This window comes from Musa acuminata, unplaced genomic scaffold (genome assembly GCF_036884655.1).
Source record: "Musa acuminata AAA Group cultivar baxijiao unplaced genomic scaffold, Cavendish_Baxijiao_AAA HiC_scaffold_1077, whole genome shotgun sequence".
NCBI classification, from domain to species: domain Eukaryota; kingdom Viridiplantae; phylum Streptophyta; class Magnoliopsida; order Zingiberales; family Musaceae; genus Musa; species Musa acuminata.
The window spans coordinates 195,855-214,624 of record NW_027021291.1 but is presented as its reverse complement, the minus strand read 5'-3'; the positions used below and the strand labels follow the sequence as shown (position 1 = coordinate 214,624).

Sequence of the window (18,770 nt, the reverse complement as noted above, 5' to 3'; positions counted from 1 at the left end):
TATGTCATACTTGCAAATACTTGAGTGATGCTATAAACAAACATATGAATTGATAAACACTGCCATGATCATATATGTCATACTTTAAAATACTTGAGTGATGCTATAAACAATGTTATGGTTATACCATCCTTGCATCACTAAGAGATATATGAACATGTGCTATAGTTTGCATTATGCCTTGAGTTGATATCCAATCTTATGAAGTAAATGCAAACTTGCTAGAAAATCTCAAGTGTGTGCATCATGTAATAGTCCTTCGAAGCCTTAAATGATAATGTTTAATTACACGATGAATAGTTACAAACACAATCATACAAACTTGATGATGTATGTCAAGGTTTGACATCATTCTTGGAGAGATACATCATGATGGGTATCATGATGGGAGTATTGATAAGTTTAACTGATCTAACTTATCAATACGTCACTTGAATTCTTAGGTCTTGAATTCAAGGTTGACTTATCTCAACTATGGCATATAGATAGGGGGAGTTAACGATAACTCCATTATCAATTGATAGTCATCATCAAAAAGGGGGAGATTGTTGAATCTCGGATTTTGATGATGAAGTCAATTGTCATTTGTTGTCTAATCTATGTGTTGAGATAAGTGTGCAGGATTAACTACGATGAAAGTTAGACAAGCAGCAGGAGTTGCGCCGGAGTCAAGATCATGATCACATTGGGAGTTCGAGAGTTCGACGGAAGTTCGGACGGTCGTCGGAGGTTCTGCGAGAACAGATCCGAGAAGTCCGGAAGCTTGCCAAGCGAAGCTCGTCGGAACTCGCCAAGTGGATCGTCGCAAAGTCCAGGAGTTTGCCGGAAGTCCGCAGAAGCATCACCGAGGGTTCATCGGATGATCGACGGAAGTTCGCCGGAAACTCGCCGGAAGAAGCGATTGACGTACCGAAGCAAAGCTGCAGAAATTGTCTTAGATTTAATCGTAGTTAGCACGGTGATTAAGTTAGAAATGGGAGGTGATCCCATTAGCTTAATCCTGGGGCAATTGGGCCCCTGAAGAACTCAAGTTGGGTCGAATGGTTCAACCCATTCGGACCCAAGTTGCTGTGGGAGGTGCAACCGCCCAGGCAGGGAGGTAGCACCGCCCAGGCTAAGTCTCCCAGCAAGACTGGGCGGTGCAACCGCTCCAGCCAAGAGGTGCAACCGCCCAGGGCTCAGTCTCCAAGCGAGACTGGGCGGTGCAACCTCCTCTGTCAAGAGGTAGCACCGCTAGAGCTCAAGTTTCGAGCTCTGCAAGGCGATGCAATCACCGAGCTCGGTCTTCGAGCTCTGGCAGAGAGGTGCAACCTCTCTGGCCAGGAGATGCACCGCCTGAGCTCGGTCTTCGAGCTCTGGCAGAGAGGTGCAACCACCTCTGGTAGAGAGGTGCAACCACCTCTGGCAGAGAGGTGAAACCTCTCTGATCAGGAGATGCACCGCCTGAGCTCGGTCTTCGAGCTCTGGCAGAGAGGTGCAACCACCCCTGACAGAGAAGGTGCATCCGCCTGAGCTCAGTCTTCGAGCTCTGCCAGGCGGTGCAACCTCTCCAGTCAAGAGGTGCAACCGCCTGAGCTCAGACTTCGAGCTCTGCCAGGCGGTGCAACCTCTCCAGTCAAGAGGTGCAACCGCCTGATCCCGGAATTCCGGGATTTGATCGTTTTGAGCTCGAAGTTTGAACTGGGTTGGGGCCTATAAATACCCCACCCATTCAGCACAGAATGAGAACAGATCCATTACGAATTCTTGATCTTTTCTGTGATTCTAAGAGCTCAAATTTGTGTAAAATCCTTAAGTCTCCTCTTTCTGTTCTTCAAGTCTTGAGTTGTAAAGAGAGGAGAGAAAGGATCTGTAAGGGTTGTCTCCTGAGCCCGTCAAAAGGAGTGAAACTGTAAAAGGGCAGTTGACCTTCGCCCATTGAAGGAAGGCAGCTAGTTGACGTCGGCAACCTCGTCGGAGGAGGAAGCCAAAAGTGGAGTAGGTCAAGACTGACCGAACCACTCTAAATCTCTAGTTTGCTTTTATTTCGAGTACCTTATCATTACTGCAAACCTCCTACATAGCTACTGCTCTCTGCGCTTTTACGAACAAGTTTCTAAGTGCTGATCTTTCTGAATCTGCATTCAGACGTAAATCGGTGTCTCTCGTACGATATTTACATTGCAGCTTACGTTTGCGTTTTGATTCTGCAAAACTGTCTTCTGCGCTTTTACGAACCAGTTTCTAAGTTCAGTTCCCTTTGAAACTGTTTTAGACGCAAACTACGTTTAGACGTAAAACTGCGTTTAGACGCAAACTGCGTTTAGACGTAAAGTGCGCAAACTGTGATTTGACATAAAACTGTGTTTTAAACGTAAACTACTTTTAAACGTAAAACTACGTTTAGACGTAAAACTACGTTTAGACGCAAACTGCGTTTAGACGTAAAACTGCGTTTAGACGTAAACTGAGTTTAAACACAAAACTGTGTTTAGACGTAAACTGCGCAAACTGTGTTTTGACATAAAACTGTGTTTTAGATGTAAACTACTTTTGAACGCAAAACTACGTTTAGACGTAAAGCTGCGTTTAGACGTAAACTGAGTTTAGACGCAAAACTGCGTTTAGACGTAAAACTGTGTTTAAACGCAAAACTACGTTTAGACGCAAACTGTATTTAGACGCAAGCTGCGTTTAGATGTAAACTGTGCTTAGACATAAACTGCGCTTAATCTTAAGCAATCTTAGAATCGACTTCTACATCGAAATCGTTTTTATCAGACGAACGCAGCTTTGATTTTTAAATCGCTGAAAGATTTCCGCTGCACTAATTCACCCCCCCCCTTAGTGCTCTCGATCCTAACAATTATATCTTCTACCAAGTCATTCACCGAGGAAGTAGAATTTCTTTTGAACGTTCATCGGCTTCTTAGGTAAATCCGATCTCTCAACCGTTTCTTGAATTGGCTTCCTTCCTTGGTTCTTGATCTTGGAATGGGGTTTGTCTGTGATTAGGGTGGGATCACCTTCAGCTGCATTTCTTTGGAGTGGCACTTGGGACATGGATTTCACTTCATTTACGAAGAAGCTAATCCTTTACTTTGCCTGATTAGTTCCCATGGAGGGTTGGATCGAACTGTTTGTTTTCTTGATGTGAAGCTTCTGGTTGATCGGCTTTCTTCCACTATTTGCTTTCCGTTCGAGATCATGCTCGTTGCAAGTGTCGTTGAAAGTAGCAGCCTTTCTTTGACGGTTTCTCTAATGCAAAAACAACGCTGTCAACCGGTTAAACATTGGAGTGACATTAAAACTAAGATTTGTCACGATATGACATGATAAATAGGATTTTTGTTCGAATGATCGTAAACTGAACTTAAGTGAAAAAAAAACTTAAATATCAGATCAATATATAATTGAAACTTAATACCATGATAAATATTTTGAGTTGATGTATACCATGATATATGATTTTGACTATTAAACGGTTCTTCTTAACAATCTCATGACTTCTGCCACTCTTAAACATCGGTTGGAGATTGGAGATTAGTGCAAAACCTAATCAAATTTACTTGTGATGAAAATAAAAATATAAAGAATATTCATTTTATCGAGGTCCTCTTATATAATCATAGATTTAGATTTGGTACACATATTTGTAAATATATTATTAGAAAAATATTGTGCAAGCCATAAATGGTAGAGGTGTTCAAATTGAACCTAACCAAGATTTCAGTTCGGATCAATTGAATTGAACTAATTTATTATATATATATATATATAATTATTTTAATTATAAACTGATTAATTGAATCAAATTAATCGAATCGATTAAATAAATTTGAATCGATTACGATTCAAACTATCTTATTTTAATCAAATCTAACTGAAAACGGTTTGAACCAGATTTTATTACGTCGACTGAAACAACACATGGATATTGTTCGATTGGAGGAGCTCAAGTATATAGATATATTCATCGATCTCTATAAATTATGTAAGTATGTAGCCTTATATTATATTATATAGTTTGATATATTAAGATTCCTCACCTTAATAGACAATTGGACTCCAAAAAACGAAAAAGAAAAAAGTGCAAGCCGTTCTTACGTTTCCATGAATTGTCAAACAAGAAAGTTTTGTTTTGTTCTCCGTCACCTTGACATCGGGAAATTAAATCTGAGACTCCTTCCTGTGTACTTTGGCTCGTTACCACAGCTTGCATGGCGGGAGAGGCGCGCTGCAGAGCCCCGTGTTTCCTCTGAAGCCCTCCGCCGTCAAGGGAGCCCGATGGCGCGGTATCCGACCGCTGAGCCTGTTATCTGACACATCGAACTCGGTCAGTCGCGCGAGGTCCAGCACGCCCTCAGGTATGCTCCCGGAGAGCCCGTTCCCCGCCATCCCCACCTCCTTCAGCGCCGCCAGCCTCGCCATGGACGCCGGTATCCCGCCGCCAAGCTCTGGGTTGTGCGACACCACTAGCCTCTCTACTGTGTCCATCGCGGCCAGCTCCCCCACGCCCTCGTCAAGCCCCCCGGTGAACCGGTTGCGTGACAGATCCAGCGTCCGGTAGTGCCCCAAGGGGTCCTGCGTCCCCTTCGCCAGCACTAGCCGCAGCCGGCCGTACAGCTCGTTGGAGTGCAGGTCCAGGTCCATCAGCAGCGTCAGGTTCTTGAACCCCTCCGGGATCCCCGAATGCAGAGTGTTGTTGGAGAGGTTGAGCAACGAGAGCCCGGTCATGTTGCCGATCCACGGCGGGAGATCCCCCACCAGTCCGTTGCTGGAAAGGTCGAGGATCGAGATGGACGACGCCGACGACAGCCAGTCAGACAGCGGACCGGAGATCCCTGTGTCCGCCAGGACAAGCTTGAATATGTTCATCTGGCCGAGCCAGCTCGGCGGCCTGCCCAAGTGCATCAGGGAGTTGAAGGAGAGATCCAGCTCTTGGAGGTTCCGCAGGCGGGAGAGCTCGGCGGGGATTGGACCACCGAGGCGGTTCCGCGACAGGTCTAACGTCTGCAGATTGGCCAGGTTGGCGAAGCTGGAAGGGATCCTGCCGGTAAATCGGTTGTTGGAGAAGAAGATGTCCGTGAGCGTGGCGAGGCGTCCTATAGCGGCGGGCAGCTGACCGGTGAGCTTGTTGTTCTCCAGTATCAGTCTCTCGATGCTAGGTAGGCCGCCGATCGAATCCGGGATGCTCCCGGTGAGCTGGTTCTCCGACATCCTACAGAACTGCAGCGAGACCATACCGGCGATGGAAGGCGGAATGCTTCCCGTGATGCGGTTCTGGTTCAAGTAGAGAACCACCAGGTTTTTGAGCTTGCCTATGGAGCTGGGGATGCCGCCGGAGATCTTGTTCTCTGAAAGATCAAGAACAGTGAGCCTTCGCAGCAATCCGATCTCCATGGGGATGGAGCCGGTGAGGTGGTTGCCATGGAGGTCTAGTGCCTCCATTGCAGGTACCCGCCCGATGGATGCCGGGATGCCGCCGGTTAGCCTGTTGTTGGAAAGAGAGACCACGGAAAGAAATGGAGAGGTGAACATGGAAGGGGGAAGCGAGGGAAGCGATCCGGAGAGGCGGTTGTTGCCGAGGGAGAGCTTCCGGAGTCGGGTGAGGTTTGCGGAGGGGATGCAGCCGGTGAGTTGGTTGTGATAAGCAGATAAGATTTCCTCAAGGCAGTTGAGGAAATCTCTCAGCAGTTGAGAAGCAGATAAGATTTCCTCAAGACAGTCGAGGAAATCTCTCAAGAAAAATCCTCCATGCTGAATATGTATAACCTCCCTACTGAGTGTGTATAAATGGCTATCAAGAGCTCACTATCAAAATGTATTAGACAATTTTATCTTATACATTTCATAGTTTCTTCTACAATTTCTATCTTTCTATCTTCTTCGTTTAATATCTATCATGGTATCAGAGCAGTTTGCCTAGAGCAAGCCCTCTTCGCCCTCTTCTCGACCATCCCTCTCGTGGCGACATCTCCGCCTCTCAGTCGTAGCCATTCGCTGCAGCCTACTGCAGCACTTGTGGTTGCTAATATCAGATCCGTGGGCAACGCTCCTAAAGGAAGCATAGTCACGGCCTTTGTTTCTACCGCCGGCTGCTGCTCCCTTGCCAACCGAAGTCTTCCGCTGAAAACTCCGCTGCTCTTCCGGCCACCAATCTCCAATACTGCATTACTGCAACTATCTCCAACCTTGCAGATTTCTCCAGCATCGCTGCAGAAATCGCTGCAAGCTGCAGAGATTTCTTTCACCTCGCTGCAACAATCTCTCCTGCATTCTGAATCGCTGCAGCCTACCAGTGCCTCTGGAAGAAGCAGCAGCCCTCTTCGGCATTGCATACAGCTACTCTTCTACATCTGACGTCTTCATCGTCTACCTCCCGCCACAGCCATCACTGCCTTTCTTGCTGCAGATTTCTCGCCCATCTCTGCAGTTCATCGCGCTGCAGCCTCCTCTGCAGCGCATCGATCTGCTTTTCTCCTCATCCCTTCCTCCTATATCTTTACATCTTCTATAAAGATCACTTGACCCACCACAAAATATCTGGGATGTCTTTATTTTCCTCTTCCGATATTCCTGTTCCTATTTCTGCAGGGACTCTGAGCACTTCTCAAAGTCTTATCACCATCAATGCTGCAGCACTCATTCCCTTCAAATTATCCAACGGCGGCAACTACGCATCTTGGCGGGCACAACTTTCTAATCTTTTATTTGGCTATGATCTCCTAGGTTACGTTGATGGCTCTCTCCAGTGTCCACCTGAAATGATCAACATCCCAGGCGAACCCAATCCAGTGCCAAATCCAGCCCACCAACTATGGTTACGTCAAGATCGCCTCATCCTCCAAGCTATTCAAGCTTCCGTTGCTGGATCCATTGCCTCGCTGATATCCTCATGTACGACTGCTGCAGAAGCATGGTGCAAATTACAAACAACTTTGGCAAATCGCTCGCGTACTCGCATGCTCGGACTTCTCTCCAATCTGATGAAAATGAAACAAGAGGGAAGTACTATTGCTGATTATCTACAAAATATCAAAGTTATCATCGATGATTTAGCTTTGATAGGTCATTCTCTCAGCGATGAAGAAGTCCTAATCCATACCCTCAATGGCCTAGGAGGCGAGTACAAAGAACTGACAGCAGCACTTCGGGCACGTGACTCACCAATATCATTTGAAGAACTTTATGATAAGTTGATCGACTATGAGACGTACTTGAAGCGTGATGATAAGTTGCCCGGACCACCTATTACAGCTCAGGTCAATCAAAAATCTAAGAGGAAGAGCAACCAGTACAATAAGCACGTCAACAACGATTTGGCTAAGCTGCCTCCTAGCTTTATGGGGCCCAGACCAAACCCTCCTTATCCATATCAAGGTGGTAACTTTCATAATACTCAGTCGTCGCGTCCTGACTTCACAGGCCGCCAACGAGTTGTTTGCCAACTATGTGATAAAGTTGGACACTCCGCGAAAGTCTGTCGGTCTCGTCCCAGACTCCCTACTCCATCACAGTGGCCTCAGGCGAATTTTATGGCTACTCCAACTCCTACTCAACCTAATTGGATTGTGGATTCGGGCGCCTCTCATCACATCACCTCTGATCTTCAAAACTTGTCCATCCACAACAACTATGACGGAAATGAAGATATCATCATCGGTGACGGTAAAAGAATTCCTATTACTCATTCTGGTTCCTCAACGCTTAGTTCACTTACCACAACCTTTACACTCGATGATGTTCTGTGTGCACCTAACATTAAAAGAAACCTCATTTCCGTTTCTCAATTCTGTAAACAAAATAATACATCAATTGAATTCTTTCCTAACTTTTTTCTTGTCAAGGATTTGAGCACGAGGACATCCTTGGTCCAGGGCCAGAACAAAGACAACATTTATGAGTGGCCATCCACTTCACAAATTACCCTTCCTACTGCTCACTCCTCAATCGCAGCTCCGGTTGATGTATGGCATCGTCGTCTTGGTCATCCCTCCCCTTTTATTCAGCAAAAATTACTTTCTCGTTATTCTCTTCCTACCTTGAAAATCAATAGCACTATTAATCATTGTGATGCTTGTCTTTGCAATAAAAGTCATAAACTGCCTTTTGGGACAACCTCCATTTCTTGCTCTAAACCATTTGAAATCATTTATACCGACGTGTGGGGCCTTGCCCCAATTCCTTCTTTTGATAAGTTTCGTTTTTATGTCATTTTTGTAGACTATTTTACTAAGTACACATGGTTATATCCTCTCCATCATAAGTCTGATGTTTCTACAGTATTTACCAACTTTCGAAAGTTGGTCGAGAATTTGTTTCAATCTTCCATTAAAACAGTTTACTCTGATAGTGGCGGCGAATATCAAGCCCTCACATCCTGTCTCTCTACTTGTGGTATACAACACCTCAAGTCACCCCCACATACTCCCCAATTGGTTGGTTCTGCCGAACGCAAACATCGGCATATCGTTGAAACTGGTCTCTCCCTTCTACATCAAGCATCCATGCCACCATCTTTTTGGTCAGTAGCTTTTCAAACTGCAGTTTATCTCATTAATCGTATGCTCACTCCAGTCTTACAATACCAGTCACCATTTGAAAAATTATTCCACAAACTTCCAAACCTTCATAAACTCAGAGTTTTTGGCTGTTTATGTTATCCATGGCTCCGTCCCTATGCGTCACATAAGCTAACACCACGATCTAAGCCTTGCACTTTTATAGGCTACTCTCTTGAACATAATGCTTTTCGATGCTATGAACCCCAAACTAAAAAGGTCTTTATATCACGTCATGTTATCTTTGAGGAGTCTGTCTTTCCTTTTCAAAATAATCCTACCATGCAAACTACTCCGATAAACATACATCACTGGAATATCCCTCCGATCTCATCACACGAACCTCCAATGACACCATCCAGTCCTTACTCTCAAGATTCACATACTACTATTTCTCCAGTTCAACAGCTTCTCACTCCCTCTATTCCTCCACTCCCTTCCTCACAAGTTTCCCCTATTAATGAAGTCATACCCTCGGCAACATTGCCACTGGCTTTACCTTCTCCTAGATCTAGTGACATTGTTGTGCCGACGGTTGGCCCGATCCATGACAGTGACTCGCCCTCGGCTATACCACCAACACAATCTACCACTTCCACCCCCCCTAGACATCCAATGACAACACGCTCCAAAAGTGGTATTTTCAAACCACGTCAAGTCCTTGACTTACATGCCATAACAAATTCCTCCACTGAGGCCAGTGAACCCACTACAATCACTCAAGCTCAAAAATCTTCTCACTGGCGTAAAGCCATGTGTGACGAATATGATGCTCTCCTCCATAACTCTACATGGACCTTAGTACCCTGTCATCACACACAAAATATCATCGGGTGTAAATGGGTCTTTCGAATTAAGCGGAACCCAGACGGATCCGTTGCTAGATACAAAGCACGTCTAGTCGCCAAAGGGTTTCATCAACGACCTGGTGTCGACTTCACAGAGACATTTAGTCTCGTTGTTAAACCCACAACAATCCGTCTTATCCTGAGTTTGGCTATCTCAAAGGGCTAGCATATACGACAATTGGATGTTAACAATGCCTTTTTACAGGGGTCACTTACTGAAGATGTCTTTATGCAACAACCTCCTGGTTTCGTTCATCCTCAATATCCGAGGCATGTCTGCAAACTTCAAAAAGCTATTTATGGACTTCGTCAAGCTCCACGGGCTTGGTATAACGAGCTTGGCTCATTTTTGACCTCAATTGGCTTCATCAATTCAAAGTCTGATACCTCGTTATTCATTTGCCAGCACAATGGAAGCATAATATATCTTTTAGTATATGTGGATGATATTATTGTCACAGGAAATGATCCTTTGAAGACTCATGCATTTCTAAAGCACTTGGCCGATCGATTCTCCCTCAAAGATCTAGGAACTTTAAGCTACTTTCTGGGAGTGGAAGCAACATTTACATCTTCAGGTCTCTTCCTATCACAAAGAAAGTATATTCAAGATTTATTATCAAAGGCAAACATGCAGGATGCGAAAGAGGTTACAACTCCTCTTTCTACCAGTGAATCACTTAAATTATGTGATGGAAGTCCTGCTACAGATTCGACTCAGTATCGACAAGTCCTTGGCTCCTTATAGTACTTGGCTCTCACCCGTCCAGATATTTCATTTGCCGTCAATAAGTTATCACAATTCATGCATCGACCATCTACTACGCATTGGTCTGCGGTCAAACGAATTTTGCGGTATCTTAAAGGGACTCTTAATCATGGCATTTTTCTTCGCAAAAATACTTCACTCCATCTCCATGCCTTTGCTGATGCTGATTGGGCAGGGAACTTTGATGATAGAACATCTACGTCCGGATACATTGTCTTCCTTGGAGCCACTCCAATCAGTTGGAGTTCTAAAAAACAAAAGACGGTTGCACGATCTACAACTGAAGCTGAATACCGTGCCGTCGCCACCACCGCTGCTGAACTCAATTGGGTCACAAATTTGCTCAAGGAACTCAACGTCAACTCCACGGTTATTCCTACAATATATTGTGATAATATTGGAGCTACTTATTTATGTGCCAATCCAGTGTTCCATTCCCGCATGAAACACAAAGCCATCGACTTCCATTTTGTGCGAGATCAAGTTGTCAGACATCAACTCCGAGTTTCTCACGTACATACAGCAGATCAACTAGCCGACTCACTCACAAAGCCTCTCGCCCGTAAACTATTTTCATCTCATCGGTACAAGATCGGCATCCTTGATGGAAGCTCAATCTTGCGGGGGCATGATAAGCAGATAAGATTTCCTCAAGGCAGTTGAGGAAATCTCTCAGCAGTTGAGAAGCAGATAAGATTTCTTCAAGACAGTTGAGGAAATCTCTCAGCAGTTGAGAAAAATCCTTCATGCTGAATATGTATAACCTCCCTACTGAGTGTGTATAAATGGCTATCAAGAGCTCACTATCAAAATGTATTAGACAATTTTATCTTATACATTTCATAGTTTCTTCTACAATTTCTATCTTTCTATCTTCTTCGTTTAATATCTATCAGGTTGGAGTCGAGGAGGAGGTGTTCAAGGCGGGAGAGGCGGCCGAGGGCGGGTGGATCGGGGCCAGCGAGCTGCTTGAGGTTGCTGAGATCGAGCAACCGGAGGGAGAAGAGGTCGCCGAGGGCAGGCGAGAGACTCCCGGCAATGGAGGCGTCGGAGATGAAGTCGGGCCCGAAGGAGAGGCCAGGGCGGGAGACGTTGACGACGCGGCCAGTGGCAGCGTCGCAGGCCACGCCGTCCCACGCGGAGCAACAGTCCGTGGCCGAGTCCCAGGAGCGGAGGAGGCCGGAGGGGTCGGCGGTGATGCCGGCCTTGAAGGTGAGAAGGGCCGAACGGTCGTGGGGGTGACATCCCTGCGACCACTGCAGCAACAGGGTGGAGCAGAGGAAGAGGAAGACGAGGCACAGCGGCTGCATGTTATCCATCTCTTACGTGAAAGAATCGACGAGGGTCGACCGATGTTCTCCCCAGTCGAAGAACTTGCAATGAAAAGGCGGTGGATCAAACTGGAGTCGAAAAGCATTCGTTACTGCCATGAAAGTGGCAGCAGAGGGTCTCTTAAGAGACCATTTCCTCGCAGTTTCTACTTCTTTAATGGGCTCTCAGGTCGGCAGAAATGTGGAGATGCAGCAGCAAATTAGGCGTGGAAACGGAGTCTGCTGCTGCAGTCATGAACGGTCTCCAAGGAAACTGGGGTGAGGCCCCATGAAGCTTGCCTGGGTTCAGACGCCCCATGGTGGAAGTGGCGCTGCTGACTTTAATGGGACCAGAGAAGAAAGAATAGGGGCGTCTCTCTGTCCCAATGGAGTATTATATCTCCTTCCTTCTCACCTAATGAGCTGTCGGAGTCGATGGGCTTCACTTGCCTTCGCCTGCCTTTCCAGGGTGTGTACTTGTGATGGCGCACCTCGGCTGCATCTGCCCGAGACCACTACCTCAGCGTGGATCGCTTGAGTCGTGCTCCCCGGTTGCTTGTTGCCCGAGACTGCAACCTTTGCGTGGCCTGCCCACTTGAGTCGCGCTCCTCGACTTCATCTGCCCGGGACCACTACCTCAGCGTGGATCGCCTGAGTCGTGCTCCTCGACTGCTTGCTGCCCGAGACCGCGACCTCTGCGCGGCTTGCCCGCCTGAGTCGCGCCCCTCGACTGCTTGTTGCCCGAGACCGCGACCTCTGCACGGCTTGTCCACCTGAGTCGCGCTCCTCGGCTTCATCTGCTCGAAACCCCTACCTCAGCGTGGATCGCTTGAGTCGTGCTCCTCGGCTGCTTGTTGCCCGAGACCGCGACCTCTGCGCGGCCTGCCCGCCTGAGTCGCGCTCCTCGGCTGCTTGTTGCCCGAGACCACGACCTCTGCGAGGCCTGCCCGCCTGAGTCGTGCTCCTCGGCTTCATATGCCTGAGACCACTACCTCAGCGTGGATCGCCTGAGTCATGCTCCTCGGCTGCTTGTTGCCCGAGATCGCGACCTCTGCGTGGCTTGCCCGCCTGAGTCGCGCTCCTCGGCTTCATCTGCCCGAAACCACTACCTCAGCGTGGATCGCCTGAGTCGTGCTCCTCGGCTGCTTGTTGCCCGAGACCGCGACCTGCCTGCCTGAGTCACGCTCCTCTGCTTCATCTGCCCGAGACCACTACCTCAGTTTGGATCGCCTGAGTCGTGCTCCTCGGTTGCTTGTTGCCCGAGACCGCGACCTCTGCGCGGCCTGCCCGCCTGAGTCGCGCTCCTCGGCTTCATCTGCCCGAGACCACTACCTAAGCGTGGATCGCTTGAGTCGTGCTCCTCGGCTACTTGCTGCCCGAGACCACGACCTCTGCGTTGCTTGCCTGCCTGAGTCGCGCCCCTCGGCTGCTTGTTGCCCGAGACCGTGACCTCTGCGCGGCTTGCCCGCCTAAGTCGCGCTCCTCGGCCTCATCTGCCCAAAACCACTACCTCAGCGTGGATCGCCTGAGTCGTGCTCCTCGGCTGCTTGTTGCCCGAGACCGCGACCTCTGCGCGGCCTGCCCGCTTGAGTCGCGCTCCTCGGCTTCATCTGCCCGAGCCCACTACCACAGCGTGGATCGCTTGAGTCGTGCTCCTCGGCTTCATCTGCCCGAGACCACTACCTAAGCGTGGATCGCCTGAGTCGTGCTCCTCGGCTCCATGCCGCCCGAGACCACACCTGCGCGGCCAGCCCGCCTGCGTCGTGCTCCTCGACTCCATGCCGCCCGAGACCACACCTGCGCGGCCAACTCGCCTGCGTCATGCTCCTCGGCTCCAAGCAGCCCGAGTCCCATCTCTGCGCAGCCTGCTTGCGCGAGCATGTACCTCGACTGCACGTCGCTCGAGACTACCGCGGCACGCCTAGCCCGCCTTACTCTCTAAACTTGGGTCATACCCCAGGTAACGGATCGGCAACCGCACGATAAGAACGAATACAGAAAGCTGAAGCCATGCCTCAGACCCCCGTTATAACGACCGACGCATAGCTTCTTTCGGGGGGTAATATGATGAGGGTAAAAATGGCGATCAGTCTCAGGACAACGTCAACTGCTCCAAATGATGTCACGCGCCTCGGAACTTATCAGAACGTCGACCGAGGCACATTAACATCCTGCAAAAGCCAAGTCCAACACGCTATGCCATCGCTGCTATCATATGCTACCAGGAGTACGGTCCCGCTCCCGACGAGCGAGCACATCAAGCAACGGTAACCTTCCTTATAAAATCCTCGCACTAAGCAGAAGGAAATAAGAGGGAGGAAGATGAGACAAACATCCCACTATACCTCGACTAACTTGATCGTCGGAGGGGTCGGGCCGCACTCTCCCGACCCGACATGTGTGCAGGTACGAAGGCGGAGCCCTCCACCAAACGCCCAGGAGCCGAGCCCCCTTCCCGAAGGAAACAGCGACCCGTCGACGCTCGGACCACCCAAGCGCGATCGCCTCGGTAGCCCCCAGGGTCATCCAACGCGACCCACGATCATTCGGACTCGAACCAAACCGCATCGGCCCCGAGGCCACGGCTTAAAATTGTTTACACTAACACTTGGTTAGGTTCAATTTGAACACCTCTACCATTTATGGCTTGCACAATATTTTTCTAATAATATATTTACAAATATGTGTACCAAATCTAAATCTATGTTTATATAAGAGGACCTCGATAAAATGAATATTCTTTATGTTTTTATTTTCATCACAAGTAAATTTGATTAGGTTTTGCACTAATCTCCAATCTCCATCCGATGTTTAAGAGCGGCAGAAGTCGTGAGATTGTTAAGAAGAACCGTTTAATTCAAAATCATATATCATGGTCTACATCGACTCAAAATATTTATCATGGTATTAAGTTTCAATTATATATTGATATGATATTTAAGCTTTTTTTTCACTTAAGTTCAGTTTACGATCATTCAAACAAAAATCCTATTTATCATGTCATATCGTGACAAATCTGAATTTTAATGTCACTCTAGTGTTTAACTGGTTGACAGCGTTGCTTTTGCATTAGAGAAACCGTCGAAGAAAGGCTGCTGCTTTGAACGACAGAAACAAGAACTATAGAAAGTAAGACTATAGTGCATTGGTTTATCTCTGATAACATATGTCTGTTGCTAGTTTCAAGCTATAAAATGTGCCATAAACAAGCAATACTCGGAAAACCCAAAGTATTTTGGATCCAATCTTGTTTCAAGCTTTCTTCAGAGTATTGCTTATCAGAGTATCTCTGATAAGCATTTTACGACAGAAACAAGCTTAAAATGTGATAACATACTCTGTATGTTATCTTGGTATGTCTAGACATATGCCATAAAGTAGTCAAATGTGCATTGGTTTATCTCTGATTCTCTGTCTAGATTTTCAATATTTAGCAACAATTCTTCGACGTCCACTTAATCAAGACTAAAGAGTATCAGAGAAGGAGCGGTGGAAAAGACAACTGGTACAGGGACTGGTTACCAGTCGTTCTTCAACAGCAACAACAACTGGAGGAGGCTCTATCTCTGGTAAAAGATGTCTCACAAAGGACAACCAGCTTCAGCCTTTAGACAGCTGGAATATATACTTTGCTTAGCCGCCAAATAAAGACAAAAGGTGTAAGACAAAATATTTGCTTTTCTTAGCTACTTGAGATATTTGCATTTTAAGCATTTTAAGATATTGATGATATTATTATCAAGCATATTTTAAGCGTAAATGTCAACATATGTCTAGACATACCAAGAATGACAGAAACAAGAACTATAAAATGTGGCTAAAAATGGAATTTATTGAAGCGTAAATGTCAAGATATTGATGATATTGCGTCAAAGGTCTTACTTGAGATATTTGCATTTTAAGCATTTTAAGATATTGATGATATTATTATCAAGCATATTTTAAGCGTAAATGTCAACATATGTCTAGACATACCAAGAACGACAGAAACAAGAACTATAAAATGTGGCTAAAAATGGAATTTATTGAAAATCTGCTCGGAGAATCAGAGAAACTAGCGTGGATCCAATGGCGGATGGCCTACCCAGAAGAATATCAACTACTTTTAGCCAATGCGGATGGAATGGGAGGGACACAAAATATCCTCTCACAACTGAGGACAATTTTTATACTAGAAGACCCATTTCAAGGATCTACGACAGCACAAGAAGAAGCTTACAGAGATCTCGAAAGGTTATCTTGCACTAACCTCAAATATATTATTCAATTCCTAAATGATTACATGAGGTTGGCATCCAAAACAGGAAGGATGTTCTTAGGACCAGAATTATCCGAAAAGTTATGGTCCAAAATGCCAGGGGAACTAGGAAAAAGGATCAAGGAGGCATTTGAAGCAAAATATAGGGGAAACACCATAGGGGTAATCCCAAGGATTCTCTTCTCCTACAAATATTTAGAGGCAGAATGCAAGGATGCTGCATTCAGAAGAGCATTAAAGGACCTATCCTTTTGCAGTGAGATTCCTATCCCGGGATATTACAACAAACCCGAAAGAAAATATGGGGTAAGAAGATCAACTACCTATAAGGGCAAACCCCATTCATCTCATGCAAGAATTGAAAATAGAAAGCATTTGATAAGAAATAAGAAATGCAAGTGCTACCTTTGTGGAGAAGAAGGGCATTTTGCAAGAGAATGCCCTAACGATCGAAAAAATATCAAAAGAGTAGCCATGTTCGAACAATTAGACATTCCGGAGGAATACGAAATACTATCAATACAGGAAGGAGAAAACCAAAGCGACGCAATTTATTCAATATCTGAAGGAGAAGATACAGAAGACCTGCAGCATGGTATTCACTCCTTCACTCATAAAATCTTTGCTTTAATAGAAGATAGTAGAACTTGGTGGATAGGACCTGAGACAGGATACCGAGCAAGAGTACAAGTTTCCCAAGAACAAGCTGAGTGCAGACATATATGGGAAATCAACACGGAGCTACCACCAGAATTTGAAGGATGCAAGTGTTGCAAGAGAAAGTCACAGAGAAGGCATAGGAGACACTGTCCCTTATGCAAGATCACTTCGTGCGGAATGTGCAGCATATACTACTTTGACAAAAGAACCCCCGTAATGATGGAGGAACCACCAAGGTATGAACCAAAAAACTTGCTTCAAACGCAACAAGATTTCATTAGTCATTGTGAAGCAGAAATAAGAAGGCTCAAAATGGCGGTTGAATTTGAACAACAAAAGGCTAAGGAACTTGAAGAAATGCATGCTCAATCCATAGCCACAGCCCAAGAAAATCTCCGTTTGAAGAATGAGGTAGCGGAACTAAAGGCAAAATATGATAAATTGGAAGGAGAGGTACTGGAAGTAGATCGGTTGAGGCTAGAAAAGGCAGATCTCCTAAAAGAGATACAAAGGCTGGAAAAAGGAAAGACGGAAGAGAACGAAGAAGAAGAAAGTGAAGGAGCTCTTGTTCTCTTAGAGGAGGAAACTCAGAAGATCCTTTCTATGGAAACAAAGGAAACGGGAGGATCAAGAAAATCTAAGAATATGCTCTTCAACCTAAAGGTACATATGGAGATTCTAAATATTCCCCCTTTTGAGGTCAATGCTATATTAGATACAGGCGCGACCACTTGTTGCATAGATGAAAAGGCTATACCAAAGGCGGCAATAGAAGAAAATCCTTATGTTGTACATTTCAGCGGGATTACCTCCAAAACAACAGCGAATAAAAAATTAAGGGGAGGCAAGATGACTATTGGAAACAACAGTTTCAGAATTCCCTACACCTACGCATTCTCAATGAAGCTAGGGGATGATATTCAGATGATAATAGGGTGCAATTTCATAAGGGCAATGCAAGGAGGGGTTAGGATTGAAGGTAACACGGTTACATTCTACAAAAATTTGACTACTATTAATACTCTGCCCTATATCTCGACAGCCGCAGCAATAGAGGAACTAGACCTGGAAGAGGATGACTATATTCAAATCCAAGAGTCAGTATTTTGCTCGGCAGAAGCTTAGCAAAGCGATGAAAGAATAAGAGCCAAGTTCGGAAGCCTACTAGACCAGCTAAAGGCCCAAGGTTATATTGGGGAGGACCCTCTCAAGCATTGGAAAAAGAATGAAATAACATGCAAGTTGGAAATCAAAAATCAAGATTTTGTGGTAGAAGACAAGCCTCTCAGACATTTGACACCACAAGCAAAGGAAGCTTTTTCCAAGCATATAAGAGCACTACTGGAAATAGGGGTTATCAGACCGAGCAAAAGCAAGCACCGTACCACTGCTATAATTGTTAATTCAGGAACCACGGTGGACCCCATAACAGGAGCGGAAAGAAAAGGGAAGGAAAGGATGGTTTTTAACTACAAAAGGCTCAATGACATCACGGAGAAAGATCAATATAACCTCCCTGGTATTAACACCATTCTCAAAAAGGTCAGCAATAATAAAATTTACTCAAAGTTCGATCTAAAATCTGGTTTTCATCAAGTCGCCATGCACCCTGATTCCATTGAATGGACTGCATTCTGGGTACCTGAAGGATTGTATGAATGGCTTGCAATGCCATTTGGTCTCAAAAATGCCCCTGCTATATTCCAAAGGAAAATGGATAATTGCTTCAAAGGTACGGAACAATTCATTGCAGTCTACATTGATGATATCCTTGTTTTCTCAGAAAACGAAAAGGAGCATGAGCAACACCTCACCAAGATGTTAAAAATATGCCAAGAGAATGGCCTTGTTTTAAGCCCGATGAAAATGAAAATTGCAGTAAAGGAAATTGAATTTCTTGGAGCAATCCTGGGGAATTCCAAGATCAAACTACAACCCCATATTATCAAAAAAATTACTGATTATCGGGAAGAAGACCTTACTACCAAGAAAGGCCTCAGGTCATGGCTAGGGATCCTAAACTATGCAAGAAGCTACATACCCAACCTGGGCAGACTCTTAGGCCCGTTATATTCAAAAACAAGCCCAACAGGCGAGAAAAGGATGAACAATCAGGATTGGGAACTGATCAAGAAGATCAAGAGCTTAGTACAAAATCTTCCTGACCTAGAAGTACCTCCTGAAGACTGCTTCATAATACTAGAAACAGACGGATGCATGGAAGGATGGGGAGGAATTTGTAAATGGAAAAAACAAAAATATGACCCCAGAAATACTGAAAAGGTATGTGCCTACGCCAGTGGAAAATACAATCCCATCAAGTCTACTATAGACGCTGAAATGCATGCAGTCATGAAAACCCTGGAGGCATTGAAGATTTAC

General features: G+C 45.8%; 1 protein-coding gene and 1 pseudogene across 1 annotated transcript; one reads left to right on the top strand and one right to left on the bottom strand.

Moving 5' to 3' along the window:
- LOC135666180 (ATP synthase subunit alpha, chloroplastic-like) overlaps window positions 1–3,088 on the top strand; it is a 33,274-nt pseudogene extending 30,186 nt beyond the window's left edge.
- Window positions 3,089–3,961: 873 nt separating this feature from the next.
- On the bottom strand, window positions 3,962–11,683 carry LOC135666179 (LRR receptor-like serine/threonine-protein kinase FLS2). Its single transcript, XM_065177751.1, has 2 exons — window positions 11,154–11,683; window positions 3,962–5,761 (listed from the first exon to the last, which is right to left on the bottom strand). The coding sequence occupies exons 1-2, from the start codon at window positions 11,477–11,479 to the stop codon at window positions 4,186–4,188; spliced, it is 1,902 nt and encodes a 633-aa protein (XP_065033823.1). The 5' UTR covers window positions 11,480–11,683; the 3' UTR covers window positions 3,962–4,185.
- Between the last annotated feature and the right edge of the window lie 7,087 nt (window positions 11,684–18,770).

Bases quoted from the DNA above. Each gene is read 5' to 3' on its own strand.
- LOC135666179 (XM_065177751.1), bottom strand. From the start codon at position 11,479: ATGGATAACATGCAGCCGCTGTGCCTCGTCTTCCTCTTCCTCTGCTCC. The intron at 5,762-11,153 runs GTTGCTCGATCT...ATACACACTCAG, and splicing joins GGCGACCTCTTCTCCCTCCG to TAGGGAGGTTATACATATTC.